At 43.5% G+C, this 21,040-nt stretch overlaps 1 protein-coding gene across 1 annotated transcript in view; it reads left to right on the top strand.

The window, feature by feature from the left end:
• LVRN (laeverin) overlaps window positions 1-21,040 on the top strand; it is a 72,821-nt gene that overhangs the window by 18,689 nt on the left and 33,092 nt on the right. Inside the window, exons 3-6 of the mRNA XM_059416706.1 lie at window positions 1,475-1,614; window positions 5,850-5,976; window positions 13,953-14,107; window positions 15,756-15,869. Coding sequence (XP_059272689.1) covers window positions 1,475-1,614; window positions 5,850-5,976; window positions 13,953-14,107; window positions 15,756-15,869 — 536 coding nt within the window. The remainder of the gene's footprint in view (window positions 1-1,474; window positions 1,615-5,849; window positions 5,977-13,952; window positions 14,108-15,755; window positions 15,870-21,040) is intronic.

Below are 21,040 nucleotides of genomic sequence, written 5' to 3'. Positions count from 1 at the left end.
CTTCCTTGTAAACTTAGAAGATCCAAGGACCCCAGGCATGCAGGTCCTTCGTGACAGCAATAGTTAGAGCTCATGAGAGGCTGTCGGCTGCGGATGGCCCCCCAGTCCCCACCACTGTGGTCCCCACCACTCCCTGTGACTGACTATGTGCCAGCCCCATTCACACCAGATATCCGGTCCCCGGCTTTAAAGACCAAGACTGCCTCCACAGAAGACTTTGCTGAAACCTGACGATGGTCAGATTGCCCTTCCTTGACCTTCTGTGGGCCTGGGAGGCTCTAGATGAAGTGTTCTGAGAGCTGGACGGGTCTAGGAAACAGAAATGGTGGAAAAGAGAAGAGGTGGGTTGTCTCTTAGTTGCCTCCTAGTTCCTGTGGATTTAGCACTCCATCAGTATTGTTCAAGATACTGATTCAGAGGAAAATGCTGTCCTTAGATCTTCCTAATGCTGTTTCTTCATTTGTTTTTAATTGAAGTATCATGGACATAAGCGATTACATGAGTTTCAGAGGAACGTCATAGAGATTTGACGGTTATGTGACATTAAGAACTGTTCACCATGATAAGTGTAGTCACCCTCTGTCACCATACAAAGTTAGGATTCTTGATGACATTCTCTATGCTGTACAATCTATCACCATGGCATTAATATATTTTTTTAAGATTATTTATTTTAAGAGAGAGAAAAGAGAGAGCATGCTAGCAAGGGGGAGGGGTAGAGGCAGAGGGAGCTGGAGAATCTCAAGCAGGCTCCATGCTGAGCACAGAGCTCAAGGCAGGGTTCGATCTCACAACCCTGAGGTCATGACCTGAGCCAAAACCAAGAGTCAGACACTTAACCTACCGAGCCACCCAGGCGCCCCTCCGTGGCATTGATTTTATCACTGGAAGTCTGTAGCTGTGGATCACCTTCACCCCCCACCTTTTTTCTTTTAAAGATTTTATTCATTCACTTGATAGACAGAGATCACAAGCAGGCAGAGAAACAGGCAGAGAGAGAGAGGAAGAAGCAGGCTCCCTCCTGAGCAGAGAGCCCCATGCGGGGCTCAGTCCCAGGACGCTGAGATCATGACCCGAGCTGAAGGCAGGGGCTTTAACCCACTGAGCCACCCAGGTGCCCCCACCTTCACCCCTTTTGCCCACTTCCCCAAACCCCGTCCCACTGGCCACCGCCATTTTATTCTCTGTATTTATGAGCCTGTTTCCAGTTTTTTTGCTTGTTGGTTGGTTGGTTCATGTGTTTTGCTTTTTTAAAATTTCACACATCAGTGAAATCATATGGTGTTCGTCTCTCTCTGACTTGTTTCACTTCATATGGTTTTGATGAGTTCGGGATGGAGAAAGCCAAACGGCTCAGACTCTGGGGACTGGCTGAGAGGAAGTCACTGGGTGACACACGCCCGGACACATCGTTTCAAAGGTGGCTGTTAGTGCTTCGGTTTGCAGTGATCTGGACTGAAACTGGTTTCCGTAGGTCAGTCTGTGAGGAGAGACACGAACGGAAGCACGTGGACCGTCAGTACATTTTCCACGACGCCCCACATGCCGACTTACTTAGTGGCTTTGGCCGTATGTGACTATGCCTACGTGGACAGAAGCGAAAGGGGCAAGGAGGTGAGTGAGGAAGACCATCCAGGTAAGGGTGCCCCCGTCCTGGCTGCGGATGGTTGGGCCGTTCCTTCTGCATCCGGGAGGGTTACACCTCCATCTCCCATCGTCACCTCCTGACGGCCCCTTTGGCTGTTTGCAAGCTCTGTTGAAACTCTTAGTTTGGGGAGCCTCTGAGGGGCTCAGTTAAGCATCTGCCTTTAGCTCCGGTCATGATCTCGGAATCTTGGGATTGAGTTCCCCATTGGGATCCATGTTCCGGGGGGCGGGGTCTGCTTCTCTCTCTGCCTCTGTTCCTGATCATGCTTGCTCCCTCTCTCCCGAATGAATAAATAACATCAAGAAAAGAAGAACAAAAGAACTGAAGGAAGGGATGGGAGGGCAAGACAAGGGCAAAGGCGGGGAAACGGAAAAGGAAAGGAAACTTCACAGATGGGATGCCATGGCTCCCCCACACCAGCACCTCCAAGCTCAGGTATGCCGGCCGTTTAGTCCATGAGGTGACTGCAGCCTTGAAGGGGGGTGACAGTGTGTCCGGCATCCCCAACAGCCCCAGGTCCCAGCCGGGAACAACCACCGTGGAGGAAACGGTGCCTGCAGGTGATGAATCAGGGCTGTGGGCTGGCTCAACTCAGGGGCACCCGGCACTTCTCCGGAGCTGGGTGACGGAGGTGCCCTGTCCCAACACCTTGTTTCTGCCCAGTTATGCCTGCCCTCTGTAGTCACCCTTGGGGCAAATAATCTGGGTACCTGCAGCAGTCCTTCACCTGCTGGCTCACAGCTCACCCTGGAGCAGGGAGGGAAGTAAGGCCAATTCTGTGAGCTGTGTTCTTTCTCCTGGCGTCCACCTCCCAGAGCTGAGGACAATCAAGCCCCCAGAGTGGGCGGAGACTCTGTCCTGGGCCCAGCATTTTCCAGGCTTGGACCGTGGACTTGTACTGTGGAGTGGACAAGCCTCTGGCCAGGGGGAGAATCACTCCCAGATACTCCTCCGAAGGTTGAATGAACTATACCGTCTCCCAGGCAAACTGCAGCTTCTCCTCAGCTCTTGGCTGCAGCCTGATTTCTTTCTTCCCAAAGGGACACTGGTGGGACCTTCAGATTCACAGGTGGAACACAGGCCACATGAAACCTTCAAGACCCCTCCTGACAAATCTCCTCAGGCATGATGTGAAACACCCGCTTCAGACCTGGCATGACGGAGTCACCCAAGGGGGTGTGTCAGCTCCCGCAGCTCAAGTGGCTTGTGGCTCTTGGGGCTGCCCTTCCACAGAAAGTCTGAGAAAAAGGGGCCCGTCCACTTCTTGGTGAAAGATAGCCCTGAAAAGAAAACCAGCTGTCACTGAAGCAAAGAGGAAATGGAACGGGCCTAAGAGAAGCATGTTCTTCGCCAGAACATTGAAACTTGGGATGAATTTATCAGTGGAATGCTGCATTTGGCGCAGGCTCAGCTCTCTACAAAGGGAAGGAGTCCGCCGTCTATCCTACAGGGGAACCAGAATGTTCTCTTGGAAGAGGTCCGGATGATACAAACAATTGCTTGTCAAGGAAGAGATAAAAATTTAGTGAGATTGAAAAGGCGGTTAATCCTTGACACGAGGAAACACCGACCTAAGGTTGGAAATAACATCTTTTGAGTAGACCTTAGTGCACACAGGCACATGTAAAAATTTTCAAATTCTCTAAGGTGTTGAGGTCTGCTGGGTGCAGGGAGGACCCCAAGATCACACTGGGGGGTGGCGAGCTGTGATTTTGAAGGAGCTTTACAGCTGTATCTCCCAAGTATTCCTCACTGTTTGGTGTTAGTCCCGCCCCCATGCAGGTTGAAGTCTCCATTGTCAGCCTCCCCTTCAGCTTATAAGATGGTAGTTTAGGGGAGGAGCTTTTGAAACTGAAAGTCGATCCTACAGAGGTTCAGTTATTTCCCCAAATGTTGCAGTGAAAAATGCATCCACCTTGAAGGCAGGGGGAAGGTGTGTTCTTTCCACTGAGCTTGGGTGTGGGCTTGGGTGCCGCCATCTTCCCCTGGCCTGGAACTAGAGGTGGGGGTGGGGTAAGCGCAGTGTAGGGGCAGGGCTGAATCCTGGGGCCTCCTTCCCAGGAGAAGGAGGCCTCTGCAGCGTGGGGGAGGCCGAAAAGCACGAGGTCAGAGGCCCCAGAAGCAGGTGGTTGCATTCTGTGAAAAGGGAACATTCCTGAAGACCTCACATAATTCCAAATTCACATAATTCAAGACAAATTTCCCAGCAGAAATACAAGCAGAGGAAGGTGAATGCGTTCTTGGAGCTCAGCATTCTGCAAATATTGTTGTCCTGCTTTTCATCTTTCTAGCGTTTTCTCTGGTGTTCAGCAGAGAACTCCTTCTCAAATTGACGGTATTCATGTCAGGACAATTACCTTAATTCCCTCATTTCTAACTTTCTTTCTTTCTTTCTTTCTTTTTTTTTTAAAGATTTTATTTATTTATTTGACAGAGGTCACAAGTAGGCAGAGAGGTAGGCGGGGGTGGGGGGAGCAGGCTCCCCGCCAAGCAAAGAGCTTGATGCAGGGCTCGATCCCAGAACCCGGGGATCATGACCTGAGCCGAAGGTGGAGGCTTAACCCACTGAGCCTCCCAGGCGCCCCCTCATTTCTAACTTTCATTCCAGGGTTTTTTGAGTTTCGTGCATGTTCCCTGGCATTAACGCTAGCAACCCCATCAAAAAGTGCTCCGATGCTATTGTCGTGGCATAGACAATGATCGCATATTGAAATAATAACAAGGGGCGCCTGGGTGGCTCAGTCGTTAAGCATCTGCCCTTGGCTCAGGTCATGATCTCAGGGTCCTGGGATGCAGTCCTTCATCAGGCTCCCTGCTCAGCGGGGAGCCCGCTTTTCCCTCTTCCTCTGCCTTTCTCTCTGCTTGTGCTTGCTCTCTCAAATAATTACAATATTTTATAAATAATAATAATAATAATAATAATGAATGAATGACAATAATAAAACAGAAACAAAGGAGCCACCAGAGTGGCAAAATCAGTTCCCAAAGGCCCCAACAATAGCTTGATCACATTAAACTAACAAACCAAGGCAGGGTTGTCTCTTTACCTACGAAAGAGGAAATATCATAAACAGAGATTGTGATTCAGTTACACCACGGCTGTAAAATCATAAAACTCCTGATGAACTTCTTTGAATGAAGGGAATTATAGCCTTATTTAAAACTTTGAGGCTCGCCCTCTTCACGACCTTAGCATTAACAAGCATGAAGAAGCCATTTTAAATTTGCACGATGTGGGGGCGCCTGGGTGGCTCAGTGGGTTAAGCCTCTGCCTTCAGCTCGGATCACGATCTCAGTGTCCTGGGATCGAGCCCTGCATCGGGCTCTCCGCTCAGCAGGGAGCCTGCTTCCCCCTCTCTCTCTCTGCCTGCCTCTCGGCCTACTTGTGATCTCTCTCTGTCAAATAAATAAATAAAATCTTTAAAAAAAAATTTTGCACGATGCGGACGCCTGCAACCCGTACCACACTGTATAAGCCCTGCTAACTGCACAGTTCTGTTTGGGAACACTGGAAATAGGTCCTAAAAAGGGGAAGCAAGGGTCCAAGATGCCCTTTCATTCAAAGACAGAGTCTACACTTCTTGTCAGGGTAGATACAGGTACAAGGACCACTTCCGAGTTCTCGAAGTTAGACGTGTTACTGGGAAACATTGAAATGACCCTTTCCAGAGAATCACTGCTCACATCGTAGCCAACAGCCTTCTGGATCTTCTCCAGGGCTACATGTACACGTTTCTGGTTGACTCTGGAACAACCCAGATTTGAGCCCAGCAGGACCGCTTATACACAGATTTTGTGTCTAGTTCAGCCCTGTAAGTGTATTTTCTCTTCCTTACGATTTCCTTAATAATGTCTTTTCTGTAGCTTACTTTCTTGTAAGAAGCAGTGTGTAACAGAGAGACGAAATATGTGTGAAGTGACTGTTCCCGTGATCAGTAAGGCTTTCAGTCAATAGCAGCCCTATTAACAGTTAAGTTTTTGGAGACCCAAGAGTGATCTGTGGGTTTTTGACTGCATAGGGTCGGCACTCCTCTAACCCCCCATGCTGTTCAGGGGTGACCTGCCAATGTTCTGTTCCATAGCTTCTTCTGGAAAGGTAAGGCTTGGACTCTAGAGCATTCAGGGAACTGGTGCAGGCAGGCCCCCCATTGCCAAAGTCACGACTGCTTTTCCTAATCGCCACTGAATTGTTTTGATTTAGATACGCATCTGGGCCCGGAAAGACGCCATCGAGAATGGAAATGCAGACTTTGCTCTGAACATCACAGGTCCCATCTTCTCTTTCCTAGAAGATTTATTTAATATTAGTTACCCTCTTCCCAAAACAGGTGAGCCGTCTTCCTTTTCCGATGCAATGGGTTTCCTATTATGGGGGTCCCAGGTTAAGGTCAAAGGGTACACAGAGGCGCCTCCGAGGGCCCACTGTCTCCATTTAACTGCTCTTTTGGGGGCAGCCCTGCCTGCCTCCCAGCCTCGTGTCCTACACCTTCCTGAACACGGAGGGGCCTGTCTGCTATTTCTCTGTACAATGCTGTGTGCCCAGTCCTCAGGATTTAGATTCCTTTGTGTCCTCAGAATTTAGATCCCTCCTGGGTACGCACTGCCAGCCTCCCAGCCCCCAGCCCCGGCTCCCTCTCTTACATTCTGTCCTTTCCTCTTCCTGTACACGGGAGTGAGGGGATATTCTGGACCCTTTTAGCGGGCCTACGTGGGTTCCTCCCGTTCCCATGAATGAGGGTTTTGGGGTGGTGGTGGTTTTCTGCGGGGTGGGGTTTGTTTGGGTTCTGTTTGTTTTTATTCCTACTTTTTAGCTGTGAGTCATGGGGTGAGGACGTGAGGTCCTGTCTGTCAACGTTTGCTGTGTAAAATTGGAATCACGTGTGAACACTAGGATCCTGGAGGAAACACGGAAATGCTTTATTGGTTATAGATCGACAGTGTGTGTCTTTCAAATCGTGTGAGTCACTCAGCTTAGAAAGTCGCCCAGTGTTTTCTCTGTCTACGGTGAGAGTATATTGTGCAAATGTATTTAATTCCTCTGACATATTATGTGAAGTCTTGGGAAACGTGTGCCCTATCAACACAGGCAGAGGGTGGAAGAAGGTAGGAAGTCCCTGTCTGGGAAGTCCAGCCTCCTGAACTCGGTCCGGCGAGCTGAGGGCACTGCTGGCTCAGGAGCAATGCGGCATGAGGCCGGCTTGGCCCAGGCAGGGATCCCAGAAGTGAAATCTGTCCTTTTGGGAGTTGGGGGCATCAGAAGCCTAGCCTTGGAGGCTTCTGAGGCCGGAGGATCTTAAGATGACCCTTGTCTAGGCAAGAAAAGTTCCACACCCCGCTCCGTAAAGCACCCCCTCCATCCAACTAGCCCCTCCACTTACCTCCATCCCCACCTCCCTGTGTCCCCAGTGCTCCCTAGTTTGTACCACCACCGTCTTCGCCCAGCAGCCCTCACTGGGTTACGCTCCCTCCTGCCCCCTCATTCCACCTCCCACCCTGAGGCCCAGGGGATCTTTCCCTAATGAAATCCAACGACCATATCACTGTCCTCATGAAAACCTCTCCCTGGCTTCCCATTGCCCTGAAGATCAAGTCCAGACTCTACTCTGTCTTTACAACATGGATCTCTTGCCACACTCTCAGGGCTTTCAGCAATTCTTCAGAGTTGGAAGGAGGCTGTGCCCACCTCCCCCGACCCCATGCCCCACGCCCCGCCCCGTCCCCTCCTCCACCTTCCTCTTCTCCTCTCTCCCAGGCTCTCTTACATGGGCACTTAGAACATCCAGCGATGAAGTCTCCCCAGCTGGTTAATTCGTATATTTCTCCACTCAGCACCTCCTCCTCCAGGCAGCTTTCCCTGACTCCCTTCTCCTCATGCTTCCACAGCATCCTGTGCACTTCTCTATTCCAGCTCTTGACTTAACTGGATCCTAATTGTCACTCCGACCCCCACCCCCAGCCTTGCCTGCTCTCCATTAGATCAAGAGTAACCTGGGCTTGGGATCTGACTCTTTTGTTTTTTTTTTTTGGTACCCTCAGAGTCTATGGATAATTCTTCTTTCAGAATAGTAAACAGTAAACTCTGTGTGTGTGTGTGTGTGTGTGTGTGTGTGTGTGTGTGTGTGAAGGGAATAAATATATAAATATGTGCAATTTGTTCAGTAATTCCATGTAAATTCTGACTAGATTGTCAGCTTCTGGAAATCAGGGTTATAGTTGGCACATTTCTATATCCTTCATAGCCTCTCAACCGACGTGACACACAGGTGGCCCTTGATCACAACCATCAAAATGACAGGTGATTAAAATAAGGAGATTTTCTATTACTGGATCTTTAAGAGAAACATAAATGAATGTTTTCTAGTTATTTTAACTCTTGGTCGAGCCATTTAAAAAAAAACACAAAACAGTGAGGGAATCTGCTTCCCCTCTGCCTACTGCTGCCTTGCTCGGGCTCTCTCTCTTGTTCTCTCTCAAATGAATAAATACTTTAAAAAATAATAATAAATATGGGCTTTTAAGATTTTCAGACTATTTTAGTTTTTTTTTTTTAAGATTTATTTATTTACTTGAGAGAGAGAGGGAGAGACAGTGTGTGTATCCATGAGAGCCAGGGGGAGAGGCAGAGGGAGAGAGACAAGCAGACTCCCCACTGAGTGAGGAGCCCGACACAGGGCTCGACCTCAGGTCACTGAGATGATGACATGAGCCAAAAATCAAGAGTCCAGTGCTTGACCGACTGAGCCACCCAGGGAACCCATCTTGGTGCTTTTTTAATACAAGAGAAGCAGGTGACTGGGACTCTGAGTAGCTGAGTTGAGGGTGGTAGCTTCAGGATGTAGAAGCAAAAGCCACAAATCACCAAGCACGAGACAATAGGCTGGCTAAATAAAAGTCTTAGGAGAAAGAAGATTAAGAAGTGGTAATGGGAGTAGCCTAAATATATAAAGATCCCCTGCAAATAAATAAAAAAATACAGAAGAAAAAATAAGGAAAAGACACACAAATTGATGTTTTATGGAAGAAGGAACACATGTGGCTAATAAACTTATACAGGTTATTTAACCCCATTAGTAATCTAAGAAATGAATGCCCAAGGCCACGGCGATGCACGATTTTATGTCTACTCGCTTGTTAAAAAGGCATCTAACAAATGCCAAATGGTAGAAAAATGGTCTTGTTGAAAGGAGTATCAATTGTCACAACTTTGAAATGTATTTATTATCTTGTGATGTTGATCATTAGAATACCTTAAATCTCAGTAATTCCATTTCTAAGTTTATCTCCAAGAAGAATTTGAGCACACATGTACCCGAAGACATGTACAAGAATATTCATAGCTATGCTTTTTATAATATAGCCCCAGACAGAAAGCCACCAAAATGGCTATCGTTAGGAGAATGGGTAGATAAATTATGTTTCATTCACACAACAACAACAAAAAAAACCTCTATAACAATGAAAATGAAACATTTTTTTCCCCAAAGTTTAAAAACAAACCCCCCCAACCTTGAGGATAATGACTTAGCTGCTGGAAGAAGACACTATAGCGTGAGTTGAGAAGGAGCTCAAAGAGAGATGTAAGTCTGCTCTTCTCAAAGTTCGGCAGCTTTGGAATCATCCAGAAGACTTGTTAAAACACAGATGCTGACCCAAGAATTTCTGTTTCAGGAGGTCTGTGGTTGACCTCAGAATTCTCATCACTATTAAGTTCCCAGGTGGTGCTGATGCTGCTGGTCTGGGAGTCACAGTATGAGTTCTTGGCAGCATTCTCAATTAGGGGTTGGTGAGTGATCAGATCTGGCCCCCACTGCCCTTTTCTGGATGGCCCACGAACTCAGAGCGGTGTTCATGTTTCTTAAATGGCAAAAAAAAAAAAAAAAAAAAATCAAAAAGAGAATATTTTGTGACACATGGAAACTATATGAAATTCAAATCTCAAGGTCCATAAATAAAGTTTTATTGGAACACAGCATACCTATTTGCCTACATAGTGTCTACAGATGTTTTTGCTCTGCAATGCTCGAGTTAAAGATGTGACAGAAAACATATGGCCCACAAAGCTGGAAATATTTCCTATCTGGCTCTTTAAAGGAGGGTTAGCCAGCCCTTACTCTAAAGGGAGAGAGGCAGATTCATGGGTATTTATATCATTATTTTACTTTTTATTTTATATTTGAGATTTTATTTATTAGAGAAAGAGATAGTGAGAGACAGCATAAACAGGGAAGGAGAGGGAGAAGCAGGTTCCCCACGAGCAGGGAGCCCAATGCGGGGCTCAATCCCAGGACCCTGAGATCATGACCTGAGCCAAAGGCAGGCTCTTAACCGACTGAGCCACCCAGGTGCCCCTGTGTCATTATTTTAAAATAATGAGGTAATCATTAAAATAAAATAAAATAGGGCCTTCTGTGAGCCAGCATTGCTAGTTGATCAAGAAACAAGAATTTGCTTACTCCCAGAATTGTGCATTGAAGGTAAAGCCCCCACCTTTTTTTTTTTTTTTTGTAAACGTTATCAGGATTTAATAAGGAATATCTTTTTTAGAGTTGGTTAAGATTGGACCGCAAGGCTGGGGGCATTCATAGATTAAACGGAGGTTGCGTGTAGGTCCCAAACAACTCAAGCAGAGAATGGTTCGGCTGTAATAGAGAGCAAAAAGGATTGGCTTGAGTGGAGGCCCGCGGTGTTTGCGAGGAAAGTGGGTGGGTTCATGGAGTAGGGGGGTGGCTGCCTGTGAAGGAAAAGGGAGGTAGAAGAGTGCCAACCTAGGCTTAGCAATGAAGTACACCCAAGGATAATAGAGCATGAACTAGATAGAGGAGGCTAGGTAAGGGCTTGGATACCTTTTACTGCACACACCAACTTCAACCATGTATAAATAAACGTAATATATCGAACACAGCACAGAGCACTCCTGTGGCAAACCTAGTGTGCACTATGAAAATAGAATTTCTTCTATTAGCAAAACAAGTTAAAATGTTTTCTTGTTCTTCTAGGTTTATTTTGGGTGGGGGAGGGGCAAAAGGAGAGGGAGAGAGAATCTGAAGCAGGCTCCATACCCAGCTTATTGCTGCAATCGATCTCACAACCCTGAGATCACAACCTGAGCCAAAGTCAAGAAATGGATGCTTAACCAACTGAGCCACCCAGGTGCCTCTCTTCTTCTAGTTTTAAAACTAATAAACGATCACACCATAGAAAATTTGGAAAAATCAGAAAATGCACAAAAAAGGATAAAAATATCCCGAAATATTTAAGTTTACCAAAGAAACCATAAACAAATTTGAAAGGCAAATCACAGGCTGGTAAAAATATCTGAAGCATATATCACAAGTAACTAGATAACTTTTCTCATATCTAAAAAAAACCTCTAACACATCAAAATAAGAAAAACAAAAACGTGAACCATTCACTAAAGAAATAATTCAAGTAGCCAAAAATCTTATTTAAAATGCTCTGCTTCATTATCAGAAACACAAATTAAAGCAATGATATAACTTAATCTTTCAAATGGGTAAGAGGGTTAAAAATTACTACTGCTAATATTAGTCTTAATACTGGGGTACAGGCTCAGAGATAAGGCTACCACTCAGAGATAAGGCAGCTAATGTTTTGGTGTCTGTTTTCCTGCTGTCTGTAGTAATCTCAATCTCTATATATGAGTCTTCGTTTTTAACAAAAATGGAACCATAGTATCGAGACTGTTCTTTAACGGCCTTTTGTTTTGTTTTAAAAGGTAACTGTATGTGGCAACATGATGCAGATAACTGTTCTTTTGTATTGTCATTTTATTTTTTTATATTTTTAACAGATGTATTCATTTATTCCGAGAGAGAGAGAGAAAGACAGAGTGTGTGTGTGTGTGTGTGTGTGTGTGTGTGTGTGTTTGTAAGCAAGGGGATGGGAAGAGGGAGTGGGAGAGTCCCAAAGACTCCACGCTGAGCAGGGAGCCTGACATGGGGCTCAATGGCAGGGCCCCGAGAATATGACCTGAGCTAAAACCAGGAGTCTAGACACTCAACTGACTGAGCCACCCAGGTCCCCCTATACTGTCATATTTAAAACACAGAATGCCTACGTATCAATTTGGCAAAATAATTTATTTAAATCCTCTGGTTAAACATTTGGACTAATTGCATACCCTCCCCCATTTTGGGGCTACTTTAAGAATGCCAAAGAAAAGCGCAGAGAATGTTTATAAATATCCATGCTATTTGTCTTATAAATCCCCAAAGTTGAGTGAGTTAGTCAAAGGTAGGAACATTTTTAAAAAATTATGAAGGGTTTTTCTGCTCACTCCAGAAAGATTGTAGCAATCACACTGTAACCAACAGGTGATATGCCAATTTTCCTGTACCTCATTATTAATATTGATATTAGCAGTACTAATTTTTAATCCTCTTACCCATTTGAAAGATTAAGTTATATCATTGCTTTAATTGGTGTTTCTGATAATGAAACAGAACATTGTAAGTAAGATTTTTGGCTACTTGAATTATTTCTTTAGTGAATTGTTCACATTTTTGTTTTTCTTTGACAGGTTAAAGTTTTTTAGATATGAGAAAAGTTATCTAGTTACTTGTGATATATGCTTCTATTGGGGTCTGTTATCAAAGAAACAAGACTGAGACAAAGTGAAAGTTATGTAAAGCTTTATTCTGTGCCAAGCATTAGAAGTCAGACTGACTGGCCAGGGCTGCCTCTGAAGAGAGCGACCCCATCCTGATCTCACAGGCTGGTTTTATAGAGCATAACAGTAGACCTCAAGGCACGTGGCTTCTATTGTTAGGACATTTACTCTAGGAATCGATACCTGGAACCAGTACCAGGAACTACTGGGGCATTTACTCCTGGAATGAAGTCCATAGATGTAAACAACAATATGGCTACCTAGGCAATATGGAGTCGTTCTGGCTAAGCAGGCCCTAATAGTTAAACAGGTTTTAACATTAAATTGGCCCTAACACTTCAGATATTTTTACCAGTGTGTGATTTGCCTTTCAAATTTGTTTACGGTGTCTTTTGGTAAACTTAAATATTTTCATTTTAACTAGACTACTTCTGGGGCACCTAGGTGGCTCAGTCAGTTGGTTCAGTGTCTACCTTTGGCTCAGGTCATGATCCTGGGGTCCCAGGATCCAGCCCTGCATTGTTGGGGTTCCCTGTCAGCTCAGTGGAGAGCCTGCTTCTCTCTCTCTAACCCCTCCTCCTGCTCACACTCTTTCAAACTATCTCTCTCTCAAATAAATAAAATCTTTAAAAAAATTAACGAGACTCTTTTTTAGAGCTACTTGTAGGTTCAAGGAAAATGACACAGCAAATATAGGCAATTCTTTTTTTTTTTAAGATTTTATTTATTTATTTGACAGGGATAACAAGTAGGCAGAGAGGCAGACAGAGAGAGAGAGTGGGAAGCAGGCTCCCTGCTGAGCAGAGAGCCCCATGTGAGGCTTGATCCCAAGATCATAAACATTCTTGTGCCAGTTTTTGTGTGGACTTAAGTTTCCAGCTCATTTGGGCAAATAACCTCAATTGCTAGAATGTGGGCCAGCCTTTATTTATAAATTTCATAAGAAACTGGCAGACTGTCTTCTGGTGTGGCCGTTACCATTTTGCCTTCCCACCAGCAATGAGAGAGTTCCTGCCAGTCCAGATCTTTTCCAGCCTTCGGGAGTGTGCTTTGGATTTAAACCACCCAAATAGGTGTATACTAGTATCTCATTGTTTTAATCTGCAATCTTCCAAGGACACAGGATGCAGAACATCTTTTTACATGTGTATTTGCCAGCTGCCTATCTTATGCAAAGAAATGTCTCTCCAGATTGATTGTTTGCCAATTTTGTAAAGCTTATTTTTTTTTAAAATTTATTTATTATTTATTTGACTGAGATCACAAGTAGGCAGAAAGGCAGGCAGAGAGAGAGGAGGAAGCAGGCTCCCCGCTGAGCAGAGAGCCTTATGCGGGACTCGATCCCAGGACCCTGGGATCATGACCCGAGCTGAAGGCAGAGGCTTTAACCCACTGAGCCACCCAGGTGCCCCTAAAGCTTATTTTTTATGGTGACGTTTTAAGATTTCTCTCTCCAGGTCCTTTATCAAAAGTATTCGCTTTTCAGACAGTCTAAACCATTTGTCTTATAGGCTTCTGTCTTTGGTATCCGTCTTCTCTCCCTCACAATATAAATATTCACTTGTATGTTCTTTTAGTAATTTTATGATTTCATTTGGAGATCATTATATCTGGGAATCTCAGACTTTTTTGGAAGAGATGATTTCATTTTTCCCTCCATTTAAATCCACTTAGATATAATTGCCTTGCCTACTTTTGACAACAGCGCCATGGAAAATTGGGGACTATTGATATTCGATGAGTCATTATTGTTGATGCCACTGAACGATCAAGTAACAGACAAAAAGGCTGTGATCTCCTTCATTCTCTCCCACGAGATCGGACATCAGGCACGTGGTAAAATGGTCTTTCTTACTTCACTTATTTCCCATGAAGAGAATCCCCAGCCGCTCTGCCCAAGAGAGCAAAAAAACTAAACAACACCTCGATGGTACACCTGATTTTAAAAAACTATTCGAGAAGTCGGACAGTGAAGGCAGGTTCTGTGTAGTCAGATCTTGCGTGAACGTGAACTGTTGGTGTTGGATCAGACCTTCCAGGCCTGTTGGGAGGTCAGGTATTTACATCCAAAAGTAAGCCGCTTCCCAGAACCCTCTTCAGGGGAAGTACGCCAACCAGGGCTATGGTTGTTTTCATGCCATCTTAACATAAGGGACGTCCAAAAAGGCCACGGACAGATGCCCACCTTTCCTCAGGAGATTGTTATGAACTTTGTTTTTGCTTTGTTTGAAGAGGAACTCAAGGGATACAGGGAACTGGTTAACATGTCAGTGAGATGAGCAGTCATTAGTCCTCAAGCCACATACCCGAAAGGGACGTAAACAAGGATTTATTTCATTAGATCTGTGCTTCCATAATGTGATTTTAGAACTTTAGTTTTGTTTGATGGAGGTTCTCACATCTGCTTTTTTTTTTTTTTTTTTTTTTAAAGATTTTATTTATTTATTTGACAGAGAGAAATCACAAGTAGGCAGAGAGGCAGGCAGAGAGAGAGAGGAGGAAGCAGGCTCCCCACTGAGCAGAGAGCCAGATGCGGGACTCGATCCCAGGACCCTGAGATCATGACCTGAGCCGAAGGCAGCGGCTTAACCACTGAGCCACCCAGGCGCCCTCACATCTGCTTTTTGACCTTGACTCCGTTAATACAAGTTTGTTCAGAAAGAAGTGATCTAAACTAGGAAATTGTTCTCTTCTTGTTGCGTGGATCCACAATAAGTTTTGGGAAAGAACGATTTACTGGGAGAGAATAATACCGTGTTGCGTAAACACAAACTTTGATAAGTTTCGATCAGTCCCTGCCCCGCCCAGCAATGCCATTTTTTAGGATTGCTCAAGCGGGCCATAGTTCTGGAAGACCGGCTGCTAGCTATTAACGTGTGACAGCTGTTGCAAGAATTTGATTAAATACTAGGGCACAGATTAGTTGGTGTTAGAAATTATTGGTTTTTTTTTCCTGATTCCATTCATCATCCATTTGACACTTTGCTAAGCCCAAATAGAAAATAATTATAGCAGAATGCACGAGTGCCTTGGACATGACACAGATCAAAACATGCTCTTAACACAACACAACTGCTTCCAGCAAAATTCTAATGTAGTCTAGAGTCTAAGATGCTGTAATTAGTAGGTGTTAAGTGAACATTCCAGACTTCTGCTTTATTTAAATTAACATAACTCTGGGGAAGTGGACAGTTTCAGACCTGCTACTCCAGCTTACCTTTATCTTTGAGCATGACAGTTCAAAAACAAAAATTGCTTTCAATTGTTGGATGTGAAATGCTTCTTTCAAAGAAATGCATGACTGGTATCTTTTCACGTGAAAGCCACAATATGCTTTTTGGAGCCCTGTTTCCAGTTCTGTTATTGAGGGATTACAGTTTCATTATGTCTTTGACTTTATACATATTGAAACATGCAATTACAATGAATTCCTAAAATTAAACTTAAGAAAGCTCTTTTTTCTCCCATCTCCAAAAGTGGTTTGGAAATTTGGTTACCATGAACTGGTGGAATGATGTCTGGCTCAAAGAGGGCTTTGCATCTTACTTTGAATTTGGAGTAATTAACTACTTCAATCCTAAATTCCCAAGAGTAAGTATGTCTGTTACATTTACTTTTAATTGTTTCTTCTAATTATGAAACGGGTACATTTTGTTGTTTCATATGTGTACAATACAGAAAAATAGAAGGAATATTAAATTACCTGTAATACCAGAGGTGATCAGTGTTATCTTTTTTGTTTATGTTTTCTTTTTTCAGGCTTTTACTCATTAAATATTCACAAAAGTGGGTATTACTTTTTTACACAGAAACATGTAATGCCTTGTGTACTTCATATTATATCAAGAGCATATCCGCAAGTCATTAAGTCATTTTTGAAAACAAGATTTTTAAGGGTTGCCTAATATTTCATTATATCACCTTATAAGGTGTATGCCTATTATCTTTCCCTACTACTGGATTTTAGGTCATTTTCCCTTATTCCTGCCTAGACTCAATTCTAAAGCCACTGTAATCAGTAGCCTATGATTTTAATGATGAGTAATATGCTAATTTATATATTATAAAATGTTATATAATATAGATCAGCTGGGTAACTGATATCTTATATATTATACCCAACGCCATTTTGCTATTTTGAATAAATAGCAATATGAAAATATCAATTCATGAATATGCAAATCTGATGGTTTCAACTGTAAGTTCTATTTCTGGTCATTTATGTAGATTCACCAGTGCTTTTCAGGATAGCATGATGAAACAGAATTGGTTTTATTTGACTTAAAAAATTTAAATGTTTAGGGGTAACATCATTCTTTGACGTGTACCTCACTTCTTGATAACAAGCCCAAGATCCTTGCTTTCACTCTGTCCCTGCCTCTCTCCACCTTTCTGATGCTCAAGGCTGTTCAGCCTGCGGCTTCCTGGCTGTGCCTCATCCCACCTGTGTTTCCAAGCTTGGTTCTTTTTTTTTTTTTTCTTTTTTAAGATTTTATTTATTTATTTGACAGAGAGAGAGAGATCACAAGTAGGCAGAGAGGCAGGCAGAGAGAGAGGAGGAAGCAGGCTCCCCACTGAGCAGAGAACCCGATGTGGGGCTCGATCCCAGGACCCTGGGATCATGACCTGAGCCAAAGGCAGAGGCTTTAACCCACTGAGCCACCCAGGGGCCCCCCAAGCTTGGTTCTTGAGCTGTTTTTTTTCTTTCCCCATTATTGCTCAGTATATTAATATTTGAACGACTGATTGATCTCCACTGGCCAGATCTTTATCACAGGCAAAATGTAATACCACCCAGTTTGAAGGAGATTCTAAGACAATATTTTTCCTATTCCGCTGGCAATAAAATTTCCCCTTTAGGAAAGGATGAAGACGGTAGATACATGATACTTGAGTTTTGTTGATTATTTGGCAGAATTCACTGTTGGCAAACCTAACTTGGCCCCTCTGAAACATTCTCGAAAAATCCTCTTTTTTTAATGTGTTGGTGAAATTGTAGTTTGTGGGAAGCAGTCAAGTCGCAGCCTCTTCATACCCCGGTTCCATGACCCCCACACTGTGCTTTGCGGGGTTCCCATAGATGGTCCATGCCCCCTGCAGTCCAGCCCCTCCTCCTCCCCTGGGTTGGGCATCATTATGTGGATGAGGAGACGGAAGTCCTGGATGGTTGGGTGACTTGCCCAAGTCATCTGCGTGATAGGGACAGAACTGTGATTATAGTCCATTTGTCCAGGTCTTGTCTGATGATGAAGGTAATAACCATAGTAACAACAGTAATACTGCATTTCCTGTTCTCTGAGCTCTCAGGACCTATGTTCCATGTAGTGTGAGTCTTGTACGTATATCATCTTATTCGATTCCCAAAACAATCATCTGAGTGTAGTTGTCACTCTGTCTTCTAGTTGAGGAAACAGGTGTAGGAGCTTTAAGTAAGTTGTTCAAGGTCTCATGGCTACTCTGTGTTGGAGATGAGGTTCAGTTCCAGATGTCTCTGACTCTACAATCATGCCTTCACCTAACTGTGCTCTGCGGAAAACACACATAGGAGTGTTCTTGTCCCTCAAGAGTTAATGGGGGGTGTGGAGGAGTTCATTATATGACTCTTCATTTACATGAATTTTATATACATAGAGAAAGCATTAGTTGTTTTTAAAAGTTCTCTCCATATACTTTGTAGCAGCAAAATTGTTTGTATCTCTCTTTTATAAGATAGAACCTATGCACGGTTCATGTCATCTATAATTGTTTATAAAAGAATTCGGTTGTATCCCAAAATAACTCTGCTTGGGTTCAATAAAAAAACCAGTTCATTCCCATGAAACAATTAGATTCACCCTTTATTTTTTCAGTTGAATGGAATATATCATTAACAGCCATCAGTTACCTCTTTTTTTTTCTTTTTAAGATTTTATTTATTTGACAGACAGAGATCACAAGTAGGCAGAGAGGCAGGCAGAGAGAGGGGGAAGTAGGCTCCCTGCTGAGGAGAGAACCCGATGTGGGGCTCGATCCCAGGACCCTGGGATTATGACCTGAGCCGAAGACAGAGGCTTTAACACACTGAGCCACCCAGGCACCCCCATCAGTTACCTCTTAATACTACTGAAATTGGCTAAGGTATTATTGTATCTGGGGAAATTTGATGGAGATATATTACTAGTGATTTTGAAGCAAAGATGATAAGATTAACCGCTTTTTGTACCAGTTTATTTCTTTTGATCTTCGGTTTCTCAATTGCTCTTTCCTTTTTTCTTTTAAGAGTTTATTTAGTTGAGAAAGAGTGAGAGATAGAGAAAGAGAACACACACCGAGGGAGAGAGAGAAACAGACGCTCTGTAGAGCAGGGAGTCCAACGCGGGGCTCAATCCTCGGACCCTGGGATCATGACCTGAGCCAAAGGCAGGTGCTTCACTGACAGAGCCACCCAGGCACCCCAAAGTCTGTGCTTTTAACCACAGTGATATGCCTTGTAAATTTATTATGATGAATACTGTTATATTTCTTAGGATAATAATACATTTAATAAGAATAGATATTTTTCTCTAGAATCTTGCAGCTTGCAGGAAGAAAGTAATGGTGGGTATGCAGACTCACTTTCTCCAACCATTGTATTCAGTGCCCAAATACGATTTTTAAAAAGGCTAATATCACTTTTCATATAAGTGTTTCCCTCCAGCAGGACTGGAACAGGTGGGGAGAAGAGTCACCTTATGGGAGGCCCAGAGGAGAAAGACCTTGGGGATCTTGAGGAGGAGGTGTCTGTCCTATTCATCACAGTTAACTTGTGTGATGACAGTGACACCAAGAAGACAATAAAAGATCTTACACCAGGCAGGGAGAAGAGAGACAGACTATCCATTCCGAGGGAGATAGAGGAAATTCACAAAATATGGAAAAGGCGATGCCTAAAGGTGTTCGTTAAAATATTGTTTAAAACAGTAAGAAGCTGGAAGCAATTTAAATTCCTGGCTAATAGGGAAATGATGAAGTCAGTAATGGTTCATGGCCTCAGTGCGCCATTCCGCAGCCCCGCATTTATTTATTTTAATGTTTTGCTTTTGCAGAGTGTTGTTCTATGCTCTGCTTTGAGAAGAACGATGTCATATGTGATTTGACCACACTGTGATCTTCACTATTATGTTTTGGCTTATTAAGTCTTTGGCTTCTTATATCCAATTTATGTATGTTTCATTTATAATGCAGCGGCCGTCTTTAGGGATAGTTATGAAGATGAGGTATCAGAATTTTGAAACGTACGTCGTAATGAATAAGAAGGACAGAAGTGTTTACATCTAAATAAATACATAGGGAAAGAGATTGGAAAAACAGAGCGCTAATGTTCTAATGGTGACTGTCTTGGAGATGGAGGAATATGGGTGTTCTTTATCTCCTCTGTTTTCCTCGTTGGGCTTAGAGGATACATGGGTCAACTGTGAGGCACTCTGAAGAATGCTTGAGGGTTAAATTAATAAAAGCTATGCTGAATGAATCAGGTCAGACTTGCACAGATGTCTCCTCTCACTCCTAGCTTCTCAAAGCGGGACTATCAAACTAACAGCATTAGCATCTCCAGGTAATCGATTAGAAGTACAGAACCCCACCTGAGACCAACTGCGTTCATGTATGAATCCATCAAACCCCCAGAGGATCCCTATTCTCATCACAGTTGGAGATGTGTTGCTCTAGATGAAAGGCTGTCTTGTTTCTAGAAGAGCCAAGTTGGACAGTAGCCTAATCAATGGTGTTAATAAATCGAAAAATAATATGTGAGGAGAAGAGGGTTGGTTGGAATGTTGGCCAATGGAAGTGGGCAGAATTTGAAGGAGTCAACTGGGGGACCCCAGAAATGACCACTAGGGAGGTGAGGCTGCTTTTGGATTATGAGAGGGTTTTCCCAACTCTGCTGGGCAGGAGCCAGCTGTCTCTGCGGCTTCTTTGCCAGGATCCTTTCTTTGGCTCTGCCATGCCCCACACCTCTTTGGCTGTATGTTGGTCTTCCTTCTCTCTTTTCTTCAAAAAAGAAATGGCCCTTGTCCTGTGTCTGAGAGAGGTCTAGTTTTCTGGAGAGTTCTGTATTTACTCAAATATAATAAACTTCCTTTTCCTAATGCATGATCTAGAAACTGTCATATCCAGCCCATGAATTTATTTCCAATTACAGACTAGGACAGCATCATCAAAATGGTAAATCTGGTGCGTTTTGGTCTGTAAATGTTCATTGAAGAGAGACTGACCCATTTTAAGGGGTTACTAATAAAATTATCAATACAATTCTACAGGATTAAAATCACCTAGAGATGCTAGTTCCTAGAGGGTCCTGTCTGTGTGACTGAGAACCTTGTTTGGGGAAATGTAGACAGCTCTCTTGGAAAACATGTTGACTTCTGTAATGGGGTTTTAAAAAATGGAAATAAGAAGGGTATTAAATGGGAAGGGAAGTATCTTAGATATTTTGTTATTCAAGGAATCCTGAGTTATTCAGTTATTCCTGAGCACATCTGAATGATTTTTCCCCTCTTCAGTGTCCGTTTTTGAAAGTATTTTTTTTTCTTTCTTTTTTTTTTTTTAATATAATTTTTTTTTTTTTTTGCTTTTCTGCCAAGTTTTTATTTAAATTCCAGTTAGTTGGCATACAGTGTAGTATTAGTTTCAGGTATAACATACACTAATATTAGTTTCAGGTATATTATACAATATGGTGATTGATCACTTACTTACAACACCCAGTATTCATCACAACAAGTGCCCTGCCTAATCCCCAT

Source organism: Mustela nigripes, chromosome 12 (assembly GCF_022355385.1).
Source record: "Mustela nigripes isolate SB6536 chromosome 12, MUSNIG.SB6536, whole genome shotgun sequence".
In the NCBI taxonomy this organism is placed as follows: domain Eukaryota; kingdom Metazoa; phylum Chordata; class Mammalia; order Carnivora; family Mustelidae; genus Mustela; species Mustela nigripes.
This window is presented reverse-complemented; position numbering and strand designations above follow the sequence as displayed.